This window comes from Monoraphidium neglectum (assembly GCF_000611645.1).
Source record: "Monoraphidium neglectum strain SAG 48.87 unplaced genomic scaffold scaffold00880, whole genome shotgun sequence".
In the NCBI taxonomy this organism is placed as follows: domain Eukaryota; kingdom Viridiplantae; phylum Chlorophyta; class Chlorophyceae; order Sphaeropleales; family Selenastraceae; genus Monoraphidium; species Monoraphidium neglectum.
Genome location: NW_014012748.1, coordinates 1 through 9,157, shown reverse-complemented (window position 1 = coordinate 9,157; position 9,157 = coordinate 1). Strand labels below are relative to the sequence as shown.

Sequence of the window (9,157 nt, the reverse complement as noted above, 5' to 3'; positions counted from 1 at the left end):
GCAGAAGGGGGCGATGGGGTTGGCATACGGGGGGCGGCCATGCCCGATGGGCAGCGCGCATGTACAATCGCTGCCTGTTGTGAAGATTTCTTCGCTGTGAACGGGCTGACTGGAGTCGTGGCCGGGCCGTCAAAGGGTGTGAACTTGTGTGTCGCATTTCCCGTTGTATCATTTCATTCTGCACCCAGTCTGCTTGGAGCAGGGAGTTTGGTGGGAAAGGCAGGGTTGCAGCCCTCACCCAGGCTGCCACGTGCATGGCCCCAGGTGTGCCCTCCCACGCCTTGCATGCATGCAGGCGAGGCGTACCGCTTCGTGAACCCCGCCAAGGAGGGCTGGCTCTTCCGCGGCAAGCGCAACGCCGTGACAATGCAGCCGCAGGTGAGCAGGCATCGTGAGTTGTGCTTCGACGCGGTTTAATCGCACCCAGCAGAACTGCAACCAGCACAGCGTGTCGTTTGTATCCATGCCAGCACCCCCACTCACAGGTCTAATGTTTGGAGTGAAACTGTGATCCAGATTTCGGCGGTCATCCTTATCCAACGACCCCAGCAGGTCTTCCGGCTGGATGATGAGGGGGAGGCGCTGGCGTTGCAGGCGGACGAGCTGCGGCGGCAGCTGGAGGCCAACGAGGGGCTCACTCAGGAGGAGCGGCAGCTGGTAGCCGCACGCCTCGAAAGCATCAAAGCGGCGCGGCAGCGCGCAGGAGCCCGCGGGGCCGCCGCGGCGGCTGTGCAGGGCAGGCAGCCCGCGCAGCACCATGTGGTGCAGGGGCGGTGATGTTAGTGGCGCAACACGTAGATCGGTCTTGATACCTTACTGTTACCTGTTAGGTAGAGCTTCAGCCAGCTTCATCAGATTGTCGGTGTCATCTGGTGCTTTAGAAGCACACTCATTCGTCACACTTTAGAATTCCAAGGCAAGGTCAGCGGACAGGTAGTTCTGGCGCCACGATTGATTGTGAGACTTCAATAGATTTTACAATGCCCTGCGCTGGGCAAGGCAGCCTGCAGAGGCTCTGTTAATTGCACCGCTTTGTGTGTGGCTAATGCAGGATGGCCATGCCTTGCGACGAGTAACGCAATCAGATCATGCCGCCTCCTGCGCTAGTCGCCCCGTAGCTGCAATCCCTTCAGCAGGAGCAGCTCCCGCGCGTGCCGGTAGAATCGTGGCCTGGCAGCGATTGAGTGCGTGAGTGGGTGCAGACAGCGCTGTCGCGCCACAGGCGGAACAGCTTCTAAGAACAGCAATTGCTCGGTCACTTTGTGCTACGGTCCCTACGGCTAGGCTGCTGCACCTGTGCGAGAGCGCCTGCCTAGCAAGGCAAGCACCGGCGTTGCTGAACCGTCCCTGCTCAACGGCTGCTCAACACTTGATCGCACGCTCACCCTCAAAACATAACAGCCGTGTGAAACACAGCAGTTCAAATATTGATTGTATACTCATGATCTGTTGGGCCGTCGCTCTTTCCAGATGGTTGGCGTGCAATTTCCGTTGTGCGCTGGTGCAGTCGCTGGTGTGCCGCACGCGCGCGATGCTAAGGCAGGAACTTCCCAACATGATGCTGGAGCTTTGTCATTTCTGCCTGTGCAGTTGCAGGATCGCCCAGGTTCCGCGGCTCGAGCCCGGCTGGGCGTACCCACATGAGTCGGTGTGCTGGACTGCCCGTGCACGCGCTTGTGGTACCCACTGCCTTTGTACTGGGCGTGTGTTCTGGAATTTCAAGTGTGACGCAAGGGTATTTCTTCGACGCATCACCCGCAAAAGACGTAACTTGGCAGAACATCCAACACGCGCGGATCTGGTTGGAGCTCCTCGGGGCCAGAGACCTACCCTGACGGACTTCAAAAAAGTAAACTACATCTTTGGAGAGCAGCTGGGTGCCGCCCCGACCGTGGCATCACGGCGAGACCGGCACCACGCACGCCCCGCCCCCACACAGCACGGCCGAGCCCGGCCGGGGTCAGGCGGCGGCGCCAGAGCGGGGCGCCCCACAGAGCCGCAAACTCCGCATGCAGCGGCCTGCCGCAGAGCTGACAAACCTGCATCGCGGGGGGGACGGCCAGTGGCGGGAGCTGCAGGGGCATGACTCCCTTGAAATGCGGCCTTGGGGCCCACGTGAGCAGCAGAATGGCCAGGCACAGGGCACATTGGAAGCCCGATCGCCCGCGGCCGGCGGGGCGCTTCCTCCTGTCCATGCGGGTCAGCTGCCACCGCTGCTGCCACAGCTGCTGCCGCCCTTGAGAGCACCACTGCATGACAAGCAGAGCGGTGATGTGGGAGCGCAGTCCAGCTGGCCCGAGGTGGCAATCGGTGATGCGACTTTGCCTGCTGCAGCCAGGACCGAGCAACAGCAACAAGGACAGGCACTGCAGCAACAGCAGCAGCAGCAGCAGCAGCAGCAGCAGCAGCAGCAGCAGCAACAGCAGCAGCAACAGCAGCAGCAAGAGGAGGAGCAGCAGGAGCAGCAGCAGCAGCAGCAGCTGCAGATTCTTGGTGTCGACTCTCAGCCGGCGATCCGGCGCCGGCGGCGATCTGCAGCAGACGACTTAAATATGGCAGAGGAGCCTGGGGCCCCTGATCAGGGCTGCGACGCGCGCTGCGCGGCGTGCGGCGCCAGCCTCGTCGCGGCCGGCGCAGGGGAGCGCAGGAGCAAACGCAGGCGCCTGTGCGGCAGCTGCAGCGCGGACCGGGGTTTCGGCGCGCCCTTTGCCGCAGCTGGCGCGTTGCTGCCAGCTGGTGCAAAGCAGGCAGAGCGAGGCGCTGAGCAGCATCAGCGACGGCGGTCCTCTGATAATGGGGCGAGCTGGCAGGCCAAGCGGGCTGCGGCAGGCGCCCGGCGTGCCAGTGAGGGCGGAGGCGCGGCGTCGGGCGGCAGCGCCGGCGTGAGTGGCTGGGGCGGCTCCGAGGGCAGCGATACTGAGGGCGAGCCGCCGCTGCGCCTGACCGAGCCCCAAACGCAGCCACAGCGGGCGCGAGCGAGCGTGACGCCTGGGCAGCTGGATCCGCGCGGCACGCCGGGCAGCGACGCCGCCGCTCGCCCCGCGCCACCTCGGCCGGCGCGGCGCGTGGCCGACCAGGCGGCGCCGGGATTCCGCGGCGGCGCGCACAAGCGGTCTGTGCCGCCCAAGTCGCTCTACAAGGGCCTGGCCTGGGACGTGCAGGAGGACTGCTGGCGGGTGCGCATCAGCTACGACGGGAAGCAGCGCCACATCGGACGGTGAGCAGTAAGCCGACCACGGCCGCGCTCACACCCGTGCACGACGCACGGCCTCGTCGGACAAGCTGGTTTGCATTGCGACGCTTGGCTCGTCGGCCCCCGTCTCCCCCATAACCACGCGCTTTCGCGATTGGTATTTCTTGCCAACCTCAGGTTTGTATACGAGGAGGATGGCGCCCAGGCGTTTGACTGCGCCGCCCTGCTGCTCTTCGGCGAGCAGGCCGCCACCAACTTTGGCGGCGCCAGGGCCAGGCAGCAGCTCGCGCGCTTCAAGGACAGCCGGCACATGGCCGCAATACGAGCGCTGGTGCAGCCAGCGGCGGCCGGCCGGGGCAATCGAAGCGCGGAAGGCGCTGCAGCACCGGCGGCGGGCTCCGGCTTGGCTGCGTCTGGCGGCAGCGCAGCGGCCGGGGACTGGTTGATGGGGATTCAGCAAGGGAGGGTCGCAGCAGAGGGTGGTGCAGGGGGAGATTTTGGGGCGATTGGGAACGGCGGCATGCAGGGACGGCGGCCACATCACGTGCAGCCGCGATTGCGGCAACAGCCGCAGCAAAAGCCACAGCCACACGCGCACGCACAGCAGCAGCAACAGCAGCACCAGGAACAGCAGCAGCAGCAGCCACCGCAGGAGCAGGAACAGCTGCTGGGGCCACTACAGCCGCAGGTGCTATTCCTGCCTCCGTTGCTGCCCACGCAGGCGTTGCTGCTGCAGGCGCAGGGACAGTGCATTTTGGCGCAGCCGCTGCAACCGCAGGTGCCGCAGCACAGCCAGCCACTCAAGCAGGAGCCGCAGCACATACAGCAACCGCTGCCGCGCCACCACCTCCACCACCAGCAGCCGCCGCGCCACAACCACCACCAGCAGCAGCAGCAGCAGCACCAGCACCAGCAGGAGCAGCAGCAGCAGCAGGAGCAGAAGCAGCCCAAGCGGCGTCAGCACCAGCGCAAGCAGCGCGACCAGGACGAGCAGGAGGAGGAAGAGCATGAGAGGCTGCAGCGGCGCTGGCACCAGCGCTGGCGACGCCAGGAGCAGCACCAGCAGCGGGCACAGCAGCAGCAGCAGCAGCAGCAGCAGCAGCAGCAGCAGCAGCAGCAGCAGCAGCGCCGCGGAGGCGGCGCGGGCCTGCCGCTGCCGCCCCGGCCTGATCAGGCCCGGTTCAATGGCATGGGGCCGGTGGCACCCAGCCCCTTGGACCAGCTGCTTGCTGTCTTGGATCAGGAGCAAAGCGGTGCAGCTGCTCGGAGCGTCCCTATCAGCTCGATGAAGCCCCCAGCTCATGGCGGGGTGCCTAGCGGCCCCTCGGCCCCCATGCGCCGCGGCCTGCCGCCCCGGCCATGCGCCCCTGGCAGTGCGGCTGCGCCGGCGCCAGGGTCCGGGGAGGATGTGGCAGCGCCTGGTGCCCATCTGGCGGCGCAGCCAATGAGGCGCTTGCCTCAGTACGACTGGATGGACTGCCTCGGCGCCGCCGGCGGTGGCGGCCCACGCGGCGGCCAGGCGCCCGCAATCGACGGCCCGACGACGGCCTCGGCGGCAGCACCACCAACAGGCACTGAGTCGATGGCGCCGGATGGCGAGCTGCCGGTGAGCGCGGCGCCAGCTGTGAAAGCAGAGCCCTTGGGACCACGCCAAGAGGGGGTCATCAAGGCAGCAGTCGCCGCTTCAGGAGAACTGCAGCAGCAAGCAGGTGAGATGGTGCAGCCGCATTCGCAGCCGCAACGGTCAGAGCAGCCTGCCTTGCGGCCGCAGCAGCCCCTGCACCCGTTCAACCGGCTGATGGCGGTGCTGGCACGCGCACAGCTGCAGCATCTGATTGGAAAGAAGCAGCAGCGGCGGCAGCAGCAGCAGCGGCAGCAGCAGCAGCAGCAGCAGCAGCAGCAGCAGCAGCAGCGCCAGGCGCAGGCAGCGGCGGGCGCGCCTGCTCGCGCTCCCGAGGGCGCCTCCGGGGGTGCGCCGCTCGCGTCCGGGATCGCGCGTCAAGGTTCGCAGCAGCTCATCCCCAGCGGTGGGGCTGCAACGGGACGGGTCGTGACCGGCACGCAGCCGCGGCTGCTGCAGGCGGGACAGGCGGCGGTGGAACCCTGGGCCGAGCGGCTGTTGGAGGGGCAGCAGCAGTCGCCGACGAGCTCGGGGCGGTCTGACCCGATTGTAGAGCTCCTGGCGGCCCTAGCACAGGAGCGGCTGGAACAGGAGCGGGCCGAGCAGGAGGCGGGCAGGCCAGACCGCGAGCCGGGGCCGCCGCAGGCGTGGCAGCAGCTGCAGCAGCTGCACGATCAGCCAGTCGGTCCAAGCGGTCGTGGCGCAGCAATTGTCGGGGGCAGCGCATCAGTTGCCGTGTTGCCAGCTAGCAGAGCGGTGGGGGCCCCCTTCTCTGTAGTAGAGGACGGGGGTGAGGCTATGCTGGCTGCTGCAGCGCTGGCAGGCGCCGCCGAGCCGGACCAGTGACGGGAACCAACGCATGCGGGGGCTGGCACTTGGTCGTGTGACTTCTGAACCTGCTGTTGGCTGTTGCGAAAAGCAAGCCGTTGCAAAACAGCACGCAAGCACCCTTGTCACTGAGCATGAGCACGCGTGTCGTCTGTTTGTTTGCTTGGTGCTGTTGAGAGCATACGTTCTTGCGCCTCTGTTATCCTGGAGTTTGGACCTGTTCCTCAAGGATCATGTACAGTATACGAGTGGGCTTCCTTGGCTGACTGCCTGAACTGCTTGTGCATGCGTCCGCTCACTGCGCCGCCGGCCAGAGCGTCCAACAGAGCGGGTCGAGCAGAGGAGTGCGTGGTACGCACTGCTTCGCACCCCCAAGAGCCGGTTTCGGGCGGCTGGCTGTCCATTTCTTTGCATTTATCGTGAGGGCTGCGTGGGCCTGTGCTCATTTGCTGGTGTGCCCTGATCAGCTGGAACATGCCTTTTGGGTCCCTCCATTGGAGTGCGTATTTTGGGGGTGCCTGCCCCCGGGCCTGCAGCCTGTGTGGTGCGAGCGTGGTAGGTTGACGGGGCCCTCGACTCAGCCAGGGCCTGAGAATGGCCCGGCTGGCATGTGTGCAGTAAGCCAGTGTTGTCGATGCTGGCTTGTGTGACATGAGCCGGCGATTTGAAGTACAACGATGGCTCTCAACAACGGTAACTGTTCGTTTGGCCTGCTGGCTGTGATTGTGGACGCTATGGGCCATGTGAAAAGATGAAGAATGTTCGGCAGCCTGAAGGCGGTGGCAGGATGCTTTTCAAATTATGCCATGCGTACGGCATGCATATGGCGGATGCACATGGATTTTGTGACCACCAATGCGTCCCGTTCCCAGCCTCACTCTACTGCACTGTTGGTCCCCACAAATGTGCATCACGTATGTCACATAAGTCCACGGTCTGTGTCCAAGTCCAGGCATGGGGCAACCTCAGTGCAGAGTTGCAGAAAAATGCAGCTGCATTCCAGCAGCGAGGTAGTCAATCCTAATGAAGCTGCTCAGACCAACAACCCTCCGCTCAGTACACACCATGCATACTTCTGATGTCTCAGAAGCAACTACAGCATTCTATCAGCAACGTGTGACGGACACGATCCAGTTGGGCGCGGGTTATAACAGGCATATATGTGTGGCCTGCCCACACACATGCGCCAGAGCACAGCAGATACGCACCACACTCAAGAGGCCCTGTGGGATTGGGCGCTCAGGCACCAAGCTTGGCCAGTGCTGCGCAGGTGCCGCTGTCTCCCCTGACGATGGCCTGCGCGTCTCGCGCTGTCTGCAGCCGCGCGACCGAGACGACCACTGCCTTGGGGTCTGTCCCCTGGATGACGGCGTTGTTCACCGTGAACTTACAGGTGACCGTCTGCTTGGGGCCAATCTGGACCGCCTTGGTCTGCCCGTAGACCGGGCTGGCACCGGCAAAGCAGTCGGGGATGGTCATCTCGTCGATGGCCATGATGTAATCAAAGCCGTTGGTGCCGTAGTAGGGGCCGGAGTATGGGTTGAACTGGCGGAGGGCGCCCTCCTTGTCAGAGGCTAAGAGGGCCTTGACGGCGGGGGAGCTATTCTGGGACTTTGGAACCACTGAAGTGACGATTGCAGTCGGGGGGCTGAAGACCTGCGTTGCAGAGAGTGATCGGCAAGCTCGTCAACAGCTGGCCAGGGGTGGTGGCTGGTGGGCGTGGGGCAGGAAGGGCTGCCAGGGGCGTACGCAGCGGCCAGGTCTAGGGGTTACCGTCAATCCTGGGATGCTGCAATAACAATATTTTGCTGCAAGCGAGGCCTCAGCTGCATGGCTTGCTGTGTCAGCTCATCACTCGCGTGGCGCACATTGATGGCCGCGCTCGTGGGGTTGGTGACCGTCAACGTGCCAGCGACGGTTGTGCTGCCCGGCTTGTATGTTGCTTGAGCAAATAGCTGCAGCTGGCAGCTACTTGAAGCAGGGGAGCCCTGGATCGCTGCAACAGCCCGGTTGAAGTTGGAGACGGCCACCGAGGGCTGGGGTGATGGCCCCGCCTCCGCGCCTCGTAGCAACAGCAGGGTCATCACCACTGGCCCGAGAAATAACCCTATACCCATGCTTTGGTGCTGGTCGCTGTAGACACCGCTGATATTGACGACTCGGATTTGTTGCCGCCAGCGACAAGGCAGTACCGTCGCGGGATGCTAACTTTTGGCCTTCACAAAATCATGCATCATTGTTGGGGTCATGCCGCGGGGATCCTATGTGTGACACCCGCGTGTCACCTGTCGTTCCACCTCACTCTTCTCACTCCATCAAATGTCCCGGCGACGGAACAGCACTATTACCCCGCTGCTTTACCATATTGGAAAAATTTGGCATTGATTCCCCTGCTGGCATGTGTATGGCATCACACATTGACTGGCATGCATTAGACGTATAATCAGAACCCAGGACGAGCAACGAGCTGTTCAACCTACACACCTGCATTGCCAGCAGCTTCAATTGCTGTTTCAGGGTTGCTCCCTGGACTCCCTTTGTTGTAAGGCGCGCTGCTGAGACCACGTCAGCAGGTCTGCCATGGCCCAGAGCCGACCGCGGGCTATGGGGTTGCCCGCCGATCACCTGACCACCAGGGCCCTTTGCTCCGCAAGGGTGATGCTGTATCGCAAGGGCGCACGCCGTTGCAGACACCCAGCCAGGATGATTTAAAACACGGCTTTTTTGCCATACAACTGAATGATGCACACTCATCACTGGCAGTAAGGCACATTTTACAAATGAACGCGTCGCATGCAAACAGCAATTGACGATGACATCATGCAAGAGCTCGCCCTCAGGGCCCCAAGCGTAGCCCGCGCATGAGTGTGGAAAAGCTAGCATCGCACCTACAGCCATGGCGAGAAAGCATCGCACATATCAGGGAGTCGATGTCTCTGCTTGAACCGAACAACACCACCTTACCAAAGACCGCGTGGATGCACTTTTGTGTCAATCAAAACCGCCCTCAGTCACGGCGGGTCACGTCGCCGCGGGCAGGCCAATCTCCTTTGCGTTGACGATGCTGGGGGCGGCGCGCGGCAGGGAGGGGATGGGGCCGTCCAGGAAGGGGGTGATGTCGTTGGGCTTGGTCCATGCGCCGTAGCCCTGCAGCACGCCGGCCACGTTGGCCGCTGCCAGGGTGGCCTGGGGGGAGAGGGGCGAGCGCAGGCAGGTTGTCAAGGGGGAGGGCATGCAATTGATTTGAAAGTGCAAAGCATCACGACGCACCGGCACCTCGCCACCCGGCCAACGTGAACGCACGCGCTGTGTATCTGCTGTGGCACACATGCTTTGTCATGCAGCCGTTACTGTTGCTGCTCCCTGTCGCACCCCCCTGCCTACCATGCCGCTGCGCGTCCACATGCTCGCGCTGGCAATGTGGGGCACAATCACCGCGTTGGGGCAGTCCGCCAGGCCGGGGGCCATGGCTGGCTCGTGCTCAAACACGTCCAGGCCTATTGCAGGGTTGGGGA

At 63.6% G+C, this 9,157-nt stretch overlaps 5 protein-coding genes across 5 annotated transcripts in view; 2 read left to right on the top strand and 3 right to left on the bottom strand.

Moving 5' to 3' along the window:
- The window catches only part of MNEG_5766 (hypothetical protein), a gene marked incomplete at both ends in the record, with an annotated part of 6,614 nt that extends 5,837 nt beyond the window's left edge, over window positions 1–777 (top strand). The window contains 2 exons of the mRNA XM_014045760.1: window positions 296–378; window positions 550–777. Of these exons, the coding sequence (XP_013901214.1) occupies window positions 296–378; window positions 550–777 (311 nt within the window). The remainder of the gene's footprint in view (window positions 1–295; window positions 379–549) is intronic.
- A 1,319-nt stretch (window positions 778–2,096) lies between these two features.
- On the top strand, window positions 2,097–3,221 carry MNEG_5765 (hypothetical protein; the record flags this gene model as incomplete). Its single annotated transcript, XM_014045759.1, has 3 exons — window positions 2,097–2,115; window positions 2,335–2,495; window positions 2,811–3,221. 3 exons carry the CDS (start codon window positions 2,097–2,099, stop codon window positions 3,219–3,221), a joined length of 591 nt encoding a protein of 196 aa, XP_013901213.1.
- Window positions 3,222–3,884: 663 nt separating this feature from the next.
- Window positions 3,885–4,496, bottom strand: MNEG_5764 (hypothetical protein; the record flags this gene model as incomplete). Its single annotated transcript, XM_014045758.1, has 1 exon — window positions 3,885–4,496. The coding sequence occupies one exon, from the start codon at window positions 4,494–4,496 to the stop codon at window positions 3,885–3,887; it is 612 nt and encodes a 203-aa protein (XP_013901212.1).
- A 2,385-nt stretch (window positions 4,497–6,881) lies between these two features.
- MNEG_5763 (hypothetical protein) lies at window positions 6,882–7,726 on the bottom strand (the record flags this gene model as incomplete). The annotated part of the gene is made up of 2 exons (XM_014045757.1): window positions 6,882–7,298; window positions 7,511–7,726. The coding sequence occupies 2 exons, from the start codon at window positions 7,724–7,726 to the stop codon at window positions 6,882–6,884; spliced, it is 633 nt and encodes a 210-aa protein (XP_013901211.1).
- Window positions 7,727–8,663: 937 nt separating this feature from the next.
- MNEG_5762 (hypothetical protein) lies at window positions 8,664–9,110 on the bottom strand (the record flags this gene model as incomplete). The annotated part of the gene is made up of 2 exons (XM_014045756.1): window positions 8,664–8,828; window positions 9,027–9,110. 2 exons carry the CDS (start codon window positions 9,108–9,110, stop codon window positions 8,664–8,666), a joined length of 249 nt encoding a protein of 82 aa, XP_013901210.1.
- Window positions 9,111–9,157: the final 47 nt, after the last annotated feature.